This window comes from Tamandua tetradactyla, chromosome X, assembly GCF_023851605.1.
Source record: "Tamandua tetradactyla isolate mTamTet1 chromosome X, mTamTet1.pri, whole genome shotgun sequence".
Lineage (NCBI taxonomy): Eukaryota > Metazoa > Chordata > Mammalia > Pilosa > Myrmecophagidae > Tamandua > Tamandua tetradactyla.
This window is the reverse complement of record NC_135353.1, coordinates 41,839,945-41,855,469: the sequence shown is the minus strand read 5'-3', so window position 1 is coordinate 41,855,469 and position 15,525 is coordinate 41,839,945. Positions and strand designations below refer to the sequence as shown.

Genomic DNA, 15,525 nt, shown 5'->3' with positions numbered 1-15,525 from the left:
GGGCATCATACAAGCAGGGCAAGAAACAAGAAAACAAGAACTGAAAAATTCTGATCCATTAAACAAAACCTATGCTACAGGTCCAGATAAGCTTAACTGAGTGTCAAAGAACAAAGCTATCCAGCAAGAAAATCCTAGGTAAAAGAGTGAAAAAAATCTCCAGAATAAACTAATTAAGAAAATTAATTTTTTTTGCTAGACACCAGAAAAAATAATGAATCATACTAGGAAAATTGAAGATACAGCCCAGTCAAATGAATAAACCAACAATTCAAATGAGATATAGGAGTTGAAACAATTAATTCAAGATGTTCAAAGAGACATGGAAAATCTCATCAAAAATCAAATCAATGAATTGAGGGAGGATATAAAGAAGGCAATGGATGAACAAAAAGAAGAAATCAAAATTTTGAAAAAATGAATCACAGAACTTATGGGAATGAAAGTCACAGTAGAAGAGACAACAAAAACAATGGAAACCTACAATGTTAGATTCCAAAAGGCAGAAGACAGGATTAGTGAACTAGAGGACAGAATATCTGAAATCTGACAAGCAAAGAAAATATAGGGAAAAGAATGGAAAAATATGAGCAGGGACTCAGGAAATGGAACAACAACATGAAGCACAGAAATATATGTGTTGTGGGTGTCCCAGAAGGACAAGAGAAGGGAAAAGGAGGAGAAAGACTAATGGAGGAAATTATCACTGAAAATTTACCAACTCTTATGAAAGACTTAAAATTACAAATCCAAGAAATGCAGTGTACCTTAAACAGAATAGATCCAAATAGACATACTCCAAGATACTTACTAATTAGAATGTCAGAAATCAAAGAGAAAGAGAGAACTTTAAAAGCAGCAGAGAAAAGCAATCCACTGCATACAAGGGAAGCCCAATAAGACTATGCATAGATTTCTCAGCAGAAACCATGGAGGTGAGAAGACAGCGGTATGATATATTTAAGATTCTAAAGGAGGAAAACTGCCAAACAAGAATTCTATATCTAATAAAATTGTCCTTCAAAAATGGGGGGGAGGGGGAAATCAAAACATTTTCAGACAAAAAAGTCACTGAAAATTTGTGACCAAGAGACTGACTCCACAAGAAATACTAAAGGAAGGACTAGTGACAGATAGGAAAAGACAGGAGAGAGAGGTGTGGAGAAGAGTGTAGAAATGAAGACTATCAGTAAAGGCAAAAAAGAGGAAAAATTATATATGACATATAAAATCCAAAAGGCAAAATGGTAGAAGAAAGTACTGTCCTTACAGTAATAAAACTAAATGTTAATGGATTAAACTCCCCAATCAAAAGACATAGACTGGCAGAATGGATTAAAAACACAGGACCATCTATATGCTGTCTACAGGAGACACATCTTAGACCCAAAGATAAATATAGGTTGAAAGTGAAAAGTTGGCAAAAGATATTTCATGCAAACAACAATCAGAAAAGAGCAGGAGTAGCTATACTAATATCCAACAAATTAGACTTCAAATGTACAACAATTAAAAGAGAACTAGAAGGACACTATGTATTAATAAAAGGAACGATTTAACAATAAAACATAACAATAATAAATATTGATGCACAGAGCCAGAGTGCTCCAAAATACATGAGGCAAACAATGAAAACACTGAAAAGAGAAATAGACACATCTATCATAATAATTGGAGACTTCAATTCCCTGCTCTCATCAATGGACAGAATATCTAGACAGAGGATCAATAAAGAAACAGAAAATTTGAATAATACAATAAATGCACTAGACTTAACAGACCTTTATAGAACATTACACCCCACAACAGCAAGATACAGTTTTTTCTCAAGTGCACATGGAACATTCTCAAGGATAGACTGGAAGAATTCGAGAGTTTTGCCAGCAAAGGAGGACTCCAAGAGACGTTCTCTCATGCAACACGCAAGGGGTTTATTTACCACACATGCGTGGGGCTCACTGAACACGCAGGAACAGAGAGCCCCGAGCCTGGGTTTGGGGAAGCTTTTAAGGGGTAGGAGGAGGGGGGTGAGGGTCGAGCATGGGTCACAGGTGCTGCTTGATGCAAGAAGCAGATAACAAACATTTTGCAAGAAGCAGATAACAAACATTTTTCGCGCATGAGTCATGGGAGCTGCTTCATGCAAGAAGCAGCTGTCTCATTGTGCAAAACTCCCTTACTCAACCTTCTCAGTTGCATTCTTAGATAAACTTCCTCCAGCAGTTACAACCTTGCATAACCAAGGCAGCAGATAACCTTGCATAACCAAGGCAGCAGATAACCGCCCCTGGGAAGTTCTGGGTTGTTTTTCTTAGCCTGATGGGGCCCATAACTCTTTTCTTTACAATTCTTAACTCACACCAAATGCATAGCAGTGAATATAAAATGACACAAATGCTTTTGCTGGATATTTCTATCACTCAGAAGCTAAAATATATGTAAATAGCTAAATTAAGCAAGAAAAATTAGCTACTGTTAAGCTTTATAAAATCCTTCTTTACATTTCCCACTCCTTTTTGTACATATCTCTAATCTTAGAGATTTTCTGGGTTATTTAATACTGAGTACTGTTGTCTGATGAGCATTAATTTGACATTTCCAATCTGCCTTTGTAAAAACTGTATAATTCTATTTAGAATATATGGTCCTATAGTTATTATTAAAAGTAACACAATTAAAGGCCCAGCGAGAGTAGATAATAGCGTTGTCAACCAGGGGGACTTAGTGAACCAAGATTCAAACCACCCCTGTTGCGCCTCTCGTTCTTTTTGTCTTTCACGAAGGCGCTCTCTGAGTTTTGTCATGGACTTTTTAACAACACCAGAGTGATCTGCATAGAAACAGCACTGTTCTTTTAAAGCTGCACATAGTCCCCCCTCTTTATGGAAAAGTCCATTGGGAAACTATATAATATCACTGGGCCATGTTGCTATATATATAAATAATCACCTTATAGAGCATAGAGGTTACATAGTTGGGATCATCAAAAGTATATAATATTTACAACACAGGAAAGTTTAAAAAAAGTATAAACAGCCAAGAGATTATGCTGCTATTTTTCAGACTTATTTTAACCATGGGGAGACAAGCAAAATATTCAATACATTAACAGCCAACACCGGGGTTAGATTATACATGAGAGCAGAGGGGGTATTCCTGGCCCTGAACAGGGCATAAGGCAGGAGCATGGTCCAATCCTTCAAGCCAGTCTCTATAGCTAATTTGATTAGGGTCTCTTTAATTGTCCTGTTTATCTTTTCTACCTGTCCTGAGCTTTGGGGTTTGTATGCGCAATGCAATTTCCAATTAATCCCCAATATCCTGGCCACACCCTGATTTATCTGGGCTACAAATGCGGGTCCGTTATCTGATCCTATTATTTTTGGTAGACCGAACCGGGGAAAAATTTTTTCCATAATTTTTTTTGACTATGACCTGGGCCGTTTCTCTCTTAGTTGGGTAGGCTTCAACTTATCCTGAAAAGGTGTCTATAAAAACTAGTAAGTATTTAAGTTCATATTTTGCAGGTTTGATTTCAGTAAAGTTGACTTCCCAGAACTGCCCAGGTCGAGTTCCCCTTAGTCTTTTTCCATTAGGAGCTTTGGTGGGGTAGGCGTTTATAATTTGACATGCCTGATATTCTCTGGCTATGCGATCTGCCAGTTCTTTCTTTTTTTTTTTTTTTTTTGAGGCTGTCAGAGGGTACAATTCCCTCTGGCCTTGCAGGAGCTGCTGTAGTTTCCCTGTCCCCAGGTGAGTGAGCTGGTGGACCTGCTGTATGTAAGCTAGGGCTTCCGACTCTCCTTGGGGTGTAACCTCAGATAGTGTCTTAGGGGGTTGCTGGTTTTCTTTGGTTATTAGGACCAAGTTTATAGGGTCCCTTAATGCTGCCGCTTTTGCTTCTTTATCTGCTCGCCTATTACCCATGGTTACTGGGTCTGAGCCTCTTTGGTGGCTAGCACAGTGGACAATGGCTAGTTCTTTGTTTCAGCCCTGGTGGCCATGTTGCATGTTTCCAGCATCGCTGAGGTAGATTTTATACATGCTATTTTAATTGTCCCCAACATTTCCTCCCTTTGTTTTTTTTAAAAATATGGAGGAAGAATGCTGATCCAGCATTCTTTTGGCATTAACCTTTGCTGGGGGAAGTAGAGGCCTCATCCCCCAGGTTGTTTGTGGCTCTGTTTTTCTGGGGAGAGGAATTTTTGCAGAGTGAATCTCTATGCAAGATGAGGCATACTTCTCAAGGAGCTCGAAAATGGCCTTTAATTGTTTTGGCCCTCCTTTGCAGTGTTTTGCCTTGCACCCAGTGGTACCAATCATAGCATAAGCTAGAAGCATATTTTCGAGTTGTATGCTGCTCCCGTAGGAGTGGGGATTCTTACCCGAGAGGGTGGGTAGCAGTCAGATATTTTGGTTTCATACCTTGGTTAGCGAGATGAAGCCGGTGATAATGCACTTGAATGGGCCTGCTTAGGGCAGAATTAATTTGGTCCTTAATTAGCTGTATTATTCTTTTTTCTTTTATTAACTTTTTTCTCTCTCTTTCTCTCCTTTGTTCTTTTTCCTCCTCTGTTTCTCTCTTATAAAACAGTTTTTTAGCTTCTTTGACAAAATCTCACAAGGCTAGGTCCTGCAACCCGTCTAAGCGCTGCAGCTTGCGTCTAATGTCTGGAGCTGATTGGCCAATAAAGGCCATGGCCACTGAGGCTCTTTGATCCTCTGATTGAGGGTCAAAGGGAGCACACCTACGGTATGCTTCCATTAGTTTTTTTTTTTTAAAAAAAAAAAGACTGAGGGTGATTCGTCCACTCCCTGAATAATTTCTTTTACCTTGGCCAAATTGGTGGACCGGCATGCGGCTACTCGGAGACCCGCTACTAGAGTCTGGCAATAGATGGACAGATGCTCCCTACCTTTAGAGGTGTTCGGGTCCCAATTAGGGTGGCGCAGCGGGAACCGATCGTCGATGACATGCTGGAGTTGGGTGGGTCTCCCATCTTGTCCGGGAACTTGCTTCCTGGCTTCCAGGAGGATCTGATCTCACTCTTCCATGGTGAAGAGAGTCCCCAGGAGTTGTTGACAATCATCCCAAGTGGGCTGGTGAGAGAATATAAGGGACTCCACCAATCCAGCCAGCCTAGTGGGAGCCTCGGAAAAAGGAGGGTTATTATTTTTCCAGTTATATAAATCAGAGGAGGAAAAGGGCCAGTATTGTAGAGCGGGCATTTCTCCCCCATGTCTATCATCCACTGGAGGCCCATACGGTCTGAGGGGGAGAGTGACCGCCACATCAGATGGGCTTTGTGCTCGTCTGCTTCGTGTACTATGTGCCGGTCCTGGTTCATCTGGGATTGTCTGTTGGTGAACCTGCGGAGAGGGAATGGAAGAGGGTGGAGAGAGAGAACTAGAGGAGGGAGAAGGTGAGCTAAGAGAAGGGGGGTCCTGTACCGGAGCTGAAGGGTAGGGAGGAGGGGAAGAAGGACCTGCGTCGAAGAGGAGTAGATCTGATTGGGATTCCGGTAGGACTGCAGGAGGTAAGGAAGGATAGAGTTTCGGAGCTTGAGAAGGACCCGGCACCTTGATTGGGAGTACAGAGGGAGAGTCATGTTGACCAAGAGGAGTAAGAAACGGCTTTACCCATGGAGGTGGGTTTTCACACAGGTCCTGCCAAACCATGATGTAGGGCTGCTGGTCCAGGTGGCCATACGGGTCAGGGCGGAAGATGACTGACTTGACGGCCTGAATCAAGGGTAGATGAAAAGCTCCTTCACGAGGCCATTCCACGTTAAAAGAGGGCCACTCGGCCGAGCAGAAGGTCTGCCATTTGCCTTTCTTTACAATAAGAGATAGATTCTGACCTCTTTCCCTGACCTCAGACCAGTGTCTTAAGGTCAGAGAAAGTGGAGTCGACATTCCCTGACCCATCTTTGGTAAAACAAAAACAATTCCCAACACACAAATACAGACAGACACACACAGAGCCGGCACACCACGTTTACACAGTTTCAGAGACACAGCTTCGACTGGCCTGATGACTGTGATCGAGTCTCCCCCCATCAGAAGGGAAACAGAATCAGAGTCGGTCCTGTAGGAAGCCTCCAGGCGTCCCCAGAGGTCCCCCAATCCCGAGGCATCCCTCGGGAGAGTGACCTGCAACCCTTGGACACGTCTGCCAGTTGCGGTCGGGGAGTGCTCACATAACTCTCTGACAGTCACTGACAGTCTGACAGACTAAGCGATCGCACCTCAGACAAAAAGGCCTCACTTACCCTGAGAGAAAGAGCTGTTGGAGCCTCCCCTTACGAAGAGCCGATCTTGGTGGGACCTCCAAATGTAAGAATTCGAGAGTTTTGCCACGCAAAGGAGGACTCCAAGAGACGTTCTCTCATGCAACACGCAAGGGGTTTATTTACCACACATGCGTGGGGCTCACTGAACATGCAGGAACAGAGAGCCCCGAGCCTGGGTTTGGGGAAGCTTTTAAGGGGTAGGAGGAGGGGGGTGAGGGTCGAGCATGGGTCACAGGTGCTGCTTGATGCAAGAAGCAGATAATAAACATTTTGCAAGAAGCAGATAACAAACATTTTGCAAGAAGCAGATAAACATTTTTTGTGCATGAGTCATGGGAGCTGCTTCATGCAAGAAGCAGCTGTCTCGTTGTGCAAAACTCCCTTACTCAACCTTCTCAGTTGCATTCTTAGATAAACTTCCTCCAGCAGTTACAGCCTTGCATAACCAAGGCAGCAGACAACCTTGCATAACCAAGGCAGCAGATAACCGCCCCTGGGAAGTTCTGGGTTGTTTTTCTTAGCCTGATGGGGCCCATAACTCTTTTCTTTACAATTCTTAACTCACACCAAATGCATAGCAGTGAATATAAAATGACACAAATGCTTTTGCTGGATATTTCTATCATTCAGAAGCTAAAATATATGTAAATAGCTAAATTAAGCAAGAAAAATTAGCTACTGTTAAGCTTTATAAAATCCTTCTTTACAAGACCATATGCTAGGTCACAAAGCAAGTCTCAATAAATTTAAAGAGATTGAAATCATACAAAACACTTTCTAGGATCATAAAGGAATGAAGTTGGAAATCAATAACAGACAGAGGGCCAGAAAATTCACAAATATATAGAAGCTCAACAACATGCTCTTAAACAACAAGTGGGTCAAGGAAGAAATTACAAGAGAAATTAGTAAATATCTTGAGGCAAATAAAAATGAAACACAACATATCAAAACTTATGCAATGCAGCAGAGGCAGTGCTAAGAGGGAAACTTATTGCCCTAAATGCCTATATGAAAAAAGAAGAAAAAGCAAACATCAAGGAATTAACTGTTCACTGGATGAACTAGAGAAAGAACAGCAAACTATCCCCAAAGCAAGCAAAAGGAAAGAAATAATGAAGATTAGAGCAGAAATAAATGAAATTGAGACATGAACACAATTAAGAAAATCAACAAAATCTGAAATTGGTTCTAGGAGAAAATCAATAAAATTGATGGACCCTGCTGAGACCAGCTCAGCAGGAAGGGCCAAGGAAGGCACCACGAATCTGAAAAATAAAGACACTCACACAGAAGAGTCTTTTAAGACAAGAGCAGGGGACTCATGTGTCAAAGGACATGAGCCTTGACCCTGAATTCCTCATCATATTTACTGAGAAGCTTTAAAACAGAAACTATCTTTCAAGGTTGTTAGTAAGTTGTTTTTCATCTGAACTGCCACATTAACATTAATCTCAGGCATGCCGTACAAGTTTCAAATGTTTCCTTCTGCAAACAATCATGTGCTCACCAGGACAGTATTCCGGCCAGGCATGACCTGGTGTTCTGAGGTCCACACCATTATCTGTGTTATGGAAACAATATGACCTTCAGCCATTTTCTCACATATATCCCCTTTTTGTTTTTGCAGAATATGAAGGCAGATCAGGTGATTTCCCATTGCATTATACCCTGGAGGGCTTGTTGCATGCATCTGAAGACTAAGCATAAACAAAGAAGACAAAGACAATTAATACTCCCCTTAAGAGCCCTCCTCCCCAACCTTTCATCCAGGTTATAGGGTTTAAAGATTGTAATTCACCTGCAACTCCTATCATGGTTTGGGAATTAGGAAGCAATTGTAATTGAGCATGTTGAATGTTTGATACTGAGGCCTGTAATCAGAAGATGTTTAAATTTAAATTGTCCCAATTGCCAAGCAAATGATGTTTTACAGATTTCTAAAAGGTGCTGCTGCTATTATAAGCATGAGGTATTATTGATTATGAATTCCCAAATTTCTTATAAAACATTAAATCTGAAACAACATTTTTCATATAAAAAGACAAAAAATGGCAACTTTAAATTTATCAAGAAGAATGGTCCTAATAAAGAATTACAATATTCAGAAGAGCACAATCCATGTTTTTTACACAGATTTTTTAAAGTTTGTTTTATTGACCTTCACTACTATGAAGCCATGCTGAAATGTGAATCCTGCTCATAGCACCAATTTTGTTGCATGAAAGGTACCATAACATTTGTGGCCACCTAATTTATATGTTTGGATTCATGGACAACACAGACTTCAATGATATAAAAGTAGGTTTTATTAGGAAATTAAAGAAAATAATTAAAAGATAGTAATTAAAAGAGCTTTTAAAAATAAAGTATAGTTATATCACCAGATAAGATGGCACCAATACCTGAAGAGAAGTGCTGGAGAGTTTCAGAAGCAGCATTTCAAGTTTCATTAGTAAAAATCCACAGCAATCTTGGAGACAGCATTTGGAGTCTCCTTACTTAAAATGTATAAGATTCTGATAAGGTGCTCTCCCTCCTTTCTTAAGATTATTCTCTAAGTGCTTTCCTATTTTTCTCTAACTGCTTGCATGCAGTTTTTATGATATCTTCACACAATAGTGGCCAAATTCCAATTTGCTTACATGACCAGGCTCAGTTTGGTCCTATGGGAACTGGCTAGGGACTGAGAGGAGCTTCCTGGGGCCAAGATATATTTATCACAGTACACTTCCTTCTGGGAGGATAGCCAGTTCTCCCAGCCTGAGTGCTTGTTTCAACTGTTTTTACCAAGGTCACACAATACATGCAACATCAGTTGCATGCAATGGCAACTCCAGGTGAACAGAACAGATGCCACAAATGTATCTTTCCCTTACATTTGGCCCTTAGAGTCTGATCTGTTCACGATGTAAGCCATGGTCATTTTGGGGGGTAAATTTAGTTTATACATATATTTTTATTTAAATACAGGACCAAGCATTAAAATATCTTATACAGGTATAAAGGAATTCAGGTATCTAGATTATTTCAAAATCACTAAGCCAGTACAACAAGAGTATATATTAAGAACAGATCCACTTACAGCAATATTACTTTAGATTAATAGATTAAGGCACCTGGTTTGAGGCAAGAAAAGAAACATCTTCCAGCCAGTATAAAATTTATAAAGCAGGAGAGAAATATCACCCAGATTTGCATAGTTTGGGGCACCCAGTACAATATGTTAGGAGACAAATAAACACATTACCCAGACAGTACAGTATTTTTTTACTAGCTACCCTGGTCTGGGGCAAAAACAAACACATAAAGCATTGCCCAGCCAAATACACCAAACACCAAGTACAGCATTCTTCTTATACTTTTCTTCTATTCTTTTGCCATGGCATGCTAGATTAATAGACTCTCATTAAAGGTTTGACAAAGAGTACAACAACATGACAACAAACAACAGAGTAGAACCAGAGCTGTTATTATACCAATAAATGTTATTAATATTGAACACCAAGTACCGGTAAGGGAGTTCCACCATGACTGCAAAGGGTCTTGGGAAAGGGTGTGTATAACCTTTACTCCCTCATTTATTTCTTGCAAAACATTTTCAATAGAATTTTAATTATCAGGAATATATTTATATATTTTACATACATAACAGCACAAGTTCCTCCTTGAGCAGTTGTTAGATTTAGCCCAGTCTAGTTCTGTTCAGTGGTTGATGTTATTCATCATGGAAGTTCTTCAGTTGCATTAGTTGGGAATTCAGCAAAGATTCAGCAGTGAGAGATATCATGCACTCAGGCATAGGTATAAGCCCATGATGTCAGATACCTAATCATGAAGAAAAAGTTGATCAATAGGCAATATTTCTAATTTATTCTTTTTAGCATAGGTTATTACCATTATATTGTTATTTCCCTCTGCTATCATTTCAATGGCCTTTGGCCTGTCTTGACTGTCTTTATTCAGACTTTAGAGCTAATTTTGATTTCAATGGAGCCAAATCCTCCAGCATGATTTGTTACATTAGGAGTATGATTTAGCTTTTCCCAGTTTCCTTTTTATAAGGTATAATTATTTATTGCTCTTAAAATGGGAACCACTGTCAATTGGAATTTGTAAAGGGGATTTGTAATAATATTTAAGGTTTTATAAGTACTTCTTTGGGTGCCACATTGGTATGCACCGGCAACAAGCACTCCAGAGTAGGTATAATCAATTTGCCCTATTTGAGCAGGGAGTGTTTCTTTTGCTAATTCCCCTGTCATTATTTTCAGTATTATTTGTAAAGCATCTTTTCTTTTTTTTTTTTTTTTTTTACAAATTTCACATTGATTTTTAATTTGCATTAAAATAGATAAAGGTAAATTAATCTCTTTAGCTTGTGCCCATTTGTGCATAGCATGTGCACCTAAATGTCCAGGTTGCTGATGCACCGATTGTACAAGAGCAGAGTTTTCTTCAGTAATCTTTGCCAAGACATCTGCAGTAGCATTATACTCACATTCAGGTGCTTTAGGATCAAGTAGGCATCTATGTGAAAAATGGATACCTTAACACATTGAACAATTTCCCATATTTCCTTTTCCATAATGTTTTTATAATTTTCTTCCATGTATTTCTTAATTATTTTATTTCCAGATAGGCATTCAAATAGTTAATCCATTAGCCACTGCTTATGAATCAGTAAATCTTTTTCAAACAGTGTGATGATTTATTTTTCTTACACAGCCAAGGACATGGCAGTTAACATAAGAAGTTATTTTGATAAAACACAGACTCTGCTTTTTACACTGATTAATTAGAAAACATTTTTATAGATTTTCACTAGAACAAGCCAACAGTCCAAGAAAACTTTGTCACTTTAATAGAGAGAAAACTAAACTTTAGTCTTGCACCACTATATTATTTGATATTGAAGTTTTTTTAAAAAATGTATAGATACACCCATTAGATCTTTCTTGACTTTGACCGTAATTTCCATTTCCATAAACCTTCAGCAATTTACCATATCTGTTAAGGCTTTGTCTTACTTTTCCTCATTCTGCAACAGCTATTCATTTTACCTTAGGACAAAACTGCTCTTTTCTTCCTATTAACAAAAACACATCCTTTATATCTGTCATGCTCAGCTTCATGTGTCAACTTGGCCAAGTGGTGGTACCTGTTGTCTGGTTGGGCAAGTGCTGGCCTGTCTGTTGCGATAAGGATATTTCATAGAATTAGATCATGATCATGTAAGATGCATCCACAGCTGATTCCATTCGTAATCAGCCAAGGGAGTGCCTTCTGCAATGAGTGATGCTTAATCTAATCACTGGAAGCCTTTTAAGGGGGGATTCAGAAGAGACAGGCTGTCTTCCTGCTTTGGACAGCAAGCCTCTCCTGTGGAGTTCATCCAGACCCTCCATCAGAATCATCGGCCTCACAGCCTGCCCTGTGAACTTTGGACTCTGCGTTTCCACGGCCATGGGAGAGACTTTTATAAATTTTATATTTGCAAGTGTTCCCTGTTGATTCTGTTTCTCTAGAGAATCCTAACTAATACATCTTGGTACCAGGAGTGGATCTTAAGAAACAAAATCTTAAAAATGGGTTTTTATGAATGGTTTTCTACTTTGACTGGACTCAAAGGCACTAAGGACTCTGATTCTCATAATCAGAATGGCACTCCCAATCCATGGAGTGAATTGGCAAAAGAGATAGTCAAAATATCACCATTCGATTCTCCTAATGCTTCGCTTGCATGAAGCCAGACTCTGGGAGATAATGTTTTTGACATCTTCACAGAGTTTTGTGGAAATAAGAGGTATAGAGATGTTGGGTGGTTGTTGTTAGATACACTGGCTATATTAAGGAGTGAAAGGGATGGGCTTAAGACTTCAAACAAGAAGCTTAAGCACCGTCTGACAGATGTAGACATTTCTATGAGTATCCTGAAGGAAAATCTTATTTCCTGTAGCCATAGACCTGAGATCTCTGAAAATCAGATTCAGAATCTTATTGTTAGAGTAGCAACTTTATAACATAAACTGAAATCTCAATCTTTCATGGTGTCTGCCGTTAAAGTGAGGGCATTGATTGGAAAGGAGTGGGACCCTGAAAAATGGGATAGTGACATATGGATTGATAATGATGTCGGGGTTGAGATTGAAACCCTAGGTCATGCTGAGTCTTCTCTGGATAACCCTGTAATAGTCTGCCCTGAGGATATAGCTGCCCCGCCTCCAGCCTACCATGAGGAGTTGGCCAATCAACCTCCTCGTGAAAGGATTAGCCCTAGAGTGTTTAATCCTGTTTCACAGGGTAAACTGCAAATGAAGGCCCTGAAGCAAATGCCTTGGAAGATATTTCTAATTCTTTTCATGACCCACCCCCACTACCCCTCATTTCTTCCAGACCTATAACTAGACTAAAGTCCCAACAGGCCCCTAAAGGTGAGGTACAAAGTATCACACATGAGGAGGTACATTATACTCCAAAAGAACTATGTGAGTTTTCCAATTTATATAGACATAAATTAGGGGAATGTGTGTGGCAATGGATTTTAAGGGTGTAGGATAATGGTGGGAGGAATATAAGGCTAGATCAGGCTGAATTTATTGATATGGGCCCACTAAGCAGAGATTCTGCATTCATTGTCATAGCTCGAGGGTTGGAAAAGGTATTAACAGTTTGTTTGGATGGTTGGTTGAAACATGGATCAAAAGGTGGCCAACATCACCTGAGGTTGAAATGCCAGACTTGCCCTGGTATAATGCAGATGAGGGGATCCAGAGGCTTAGAGAGATTGGAATGTTTAGAGTGGATTTATCATGCAAAGCCTGCTCTTACACCCCAGGAATGTCCGGAGGATGCACCTTTTACCAGAACAGTAAGAAATAAATTTGTGAGACTAGCACCATCATCCTTGAAGAGCTCTGTCTGTAGTTGCACTTCTTTGTCTGTCAGATATTGCTGTAGGAACTGCTATCACTGAGCTGGAATCCTTAAACACAATGGGGATGATGGGATCCCAAGTTGGCAGAAGCCAGGTGGCAGCACTTAATTGCCAAAGACAGGGTAGACGTGGCTATTATACTAGACAGCAAACTCAAAGCAGACATAAAATTATATGACTCACAGAGACTTGTGGTATTGGCTAGTAAATCATGGGGTACCTAGAAATATGATATAAGGGCAGTCTACTAAATTCTTGTTTGAGCTCTATAAATGAAAGAGTTCTAGGTCAAGTGAACAGAGGTCTAACCTGAATTACAAAAACACAGAGTCACAGCCCCTTAATCAATTTCCAGACTTGAGACAGTTTACAGACCCAGAGCCCCTTGAATAAAGGGGAGGCCAGGCCCCTTTGGGGGAGAAACCTGTTACACTGCCACAAATTTATACTGTTAATCTTCCTCCAAGTCTTCCCCAAGGAGACCGACGGCCTTTTACCAGGGTAACTGTTCATTGGGGAAAAAGACATGATCAGATATTTTGGGGATTATTAGACATTGGTTCAGAAGTGACATTAATTCCAGGGGACCCAAAACATCACCCTGGCCCACCAGTAAGAATGGGGGCTTATGGAGGCCAGGTGATCAATGGAGTTTGAGCTAGGTCCATCTCACAGTGGGTCCAGTGGGCCCCCAGACCCACTGCAGTTATTTTCCCAGTTCCAGAATGTATAATTGGTATAGACATACTGAGCAACTGGCAGAATTCCCACATTGGCTCTCTAACTTGTGCAGTGAGGGCTATTATGGTGGGAAAGTCCAAGTGGAAGCCACTAGAACTACCCCTACCAAGCAAAATAGTAAATCAGAAGCAAAACCAGATTCCTGGAGGGATTGCAAAGATTACTGCCACTCTTAAGGACTTGAAGTCTGCAGGGGTGGTGATTACCACCACATCCCCATTCAACTCTCCTATTTGGCCAGTGCATAAAACAGATGGGTCTTGGAGGACGACAGTGGATTATCGTAAGCTCAACCAGGTGGTAACTCCAATAGCAGCTGCTGTTCCAAATGTGGTATCATTGCTTGAGTAAATCAATACATCCCCTGGTACATGGTATGCAGCTATTGATCTGGCAAATGCTTTTTTCTCAATAGCTATTAGTAAGGACCACCAGAAACAGTTTGCTTTCAGCTGGCAAGGTCAGCAATATACTTTCACTGGCCTACCACAGGGGTATATCAACTCTCAAGCTCTATGTCATAATCTTGTCCACAGGGACCTTGATCATTTCTCCCTCCCACAAGACATGACACTGGTCCATTATATTGATGATATCATGTTGCTTGGACCTAGTGAGCAAGAAGTAGCAACTACTCTAGACTTACTGGTAAGGCATTTGTGTGTCAGAGGATAGGAGATAAATACAACAAAAATACAGGGGCCCTCCACCTCAGTGAAATTTCTAGGTGTCCAGTGGTGTGGGGCATGATGAGATAACCCTTCTAAGGTGAAGGATAAGTTGCTGCATCTGGACCCTCCTATGACCACAAATAGATACAACACCTAGTTTGTCTCTTTGGATTTTGCTGACAACATATTCCTCATTTGGGTGTGCTACTCCAGCCCATTCATTGAGTGGCCAGAAAAGCAGCTAATTTTGAGTGGGTACTGAACAAGAGGTAGTTCTGAGACAGGTCCAGGCTGCTGTACAAGCTGCTTTGCCGCTTGGGCCATATGATCCAGCAGATCCAATGGTGCTGGAAGTGTCAGTGGCAAATAGAAATGCTGTCTGGAGCCTTTGGCAGGCCCCTATAGGAGAATCACAACACAGACCCTTAGGATTTTGGAGCAAAGCCTTACCATCTGCTGTAGATAACTACTCTCCTTTTGTGAAACAGCTTTTGGCCTGCTACTGGGCCTTAGTAGAGACTGAACGCTTAACCATGGGCCACCAAGTTACCATGAGACCTGAGTTCCCTATCATGAGCTGGGTGTTGTCTGACCTACCAAGCCATAAAGTTGGGCATGCACAGCAGCACTCTATTGTAAAATGGAAATGGTATATATGAGATAGGGCCAGAGCAAGTCCTGAAGGCACAAGTAAGTTACATGAAGAAGTGGCCCAAATGCCCAGGTCTCAACTCCTGCCACATTACCTTCTATTTCCCAGACCAGAGCTCTGGCCTCTTGGGGAGTTCCTTACAGTGAATTGACTGAGGAAAAGAAAACTCGGGCCTGGTTTACAGTTGGTTCAGCATGATATGCAGATACCACCCGAAAGTGGACAGCTGCA

The 15,525-nt window shown here is 40.7% G+C and overlaps 1 protein-coding gene across 2 annotated transcripts in view; it reads right to left on the bottom strand.

Annotated features, from left to right (window-relative positions):
* Nucleotides 1–1,244: 1,244 nt before the first annotated feature.
* The window catches only part of LOC143671470 (uncharacterized), a 132,790-nt gene continuing 118,509 nt past the window's right edge, over nucleotides 1,245–15,525 (bottom strand). The window contains exons 4-7 of one of the 2 annotated variants that reach the window (XM_077146641.1): nucleotides 8,699–10,121; nucleotides 7,804–7,993; nucleotides 5,641–5,742; nucleotides 1,245–5,370 (exon numbers count right to left, since the gene is read on the bottom strand). In XM_077146641.1, coding sequence (XP_077002756.1) covers nucleotides 5,044–5,370; nucleotides 5,641–5,742; nucleotides 7,804–7,986 — 612 coding nt within the window. In that variant the 5' untranslated portion in view covers nucleotides 7,987–7,993; nucleotides 8,699–10,121 and the 3' untranslated portion in view covers nucleotides 1,245–5,043. Of the gene's footprint in view, nucleotides 5,371–5,640; nucleotides 5,743–7,803; nucleotides 8,322–8,698; nucleotides 10,122–15,525 lie in introns of those variants that run through there. The other variant, XM_077146640.1, reaches the window with a different exon arrangement.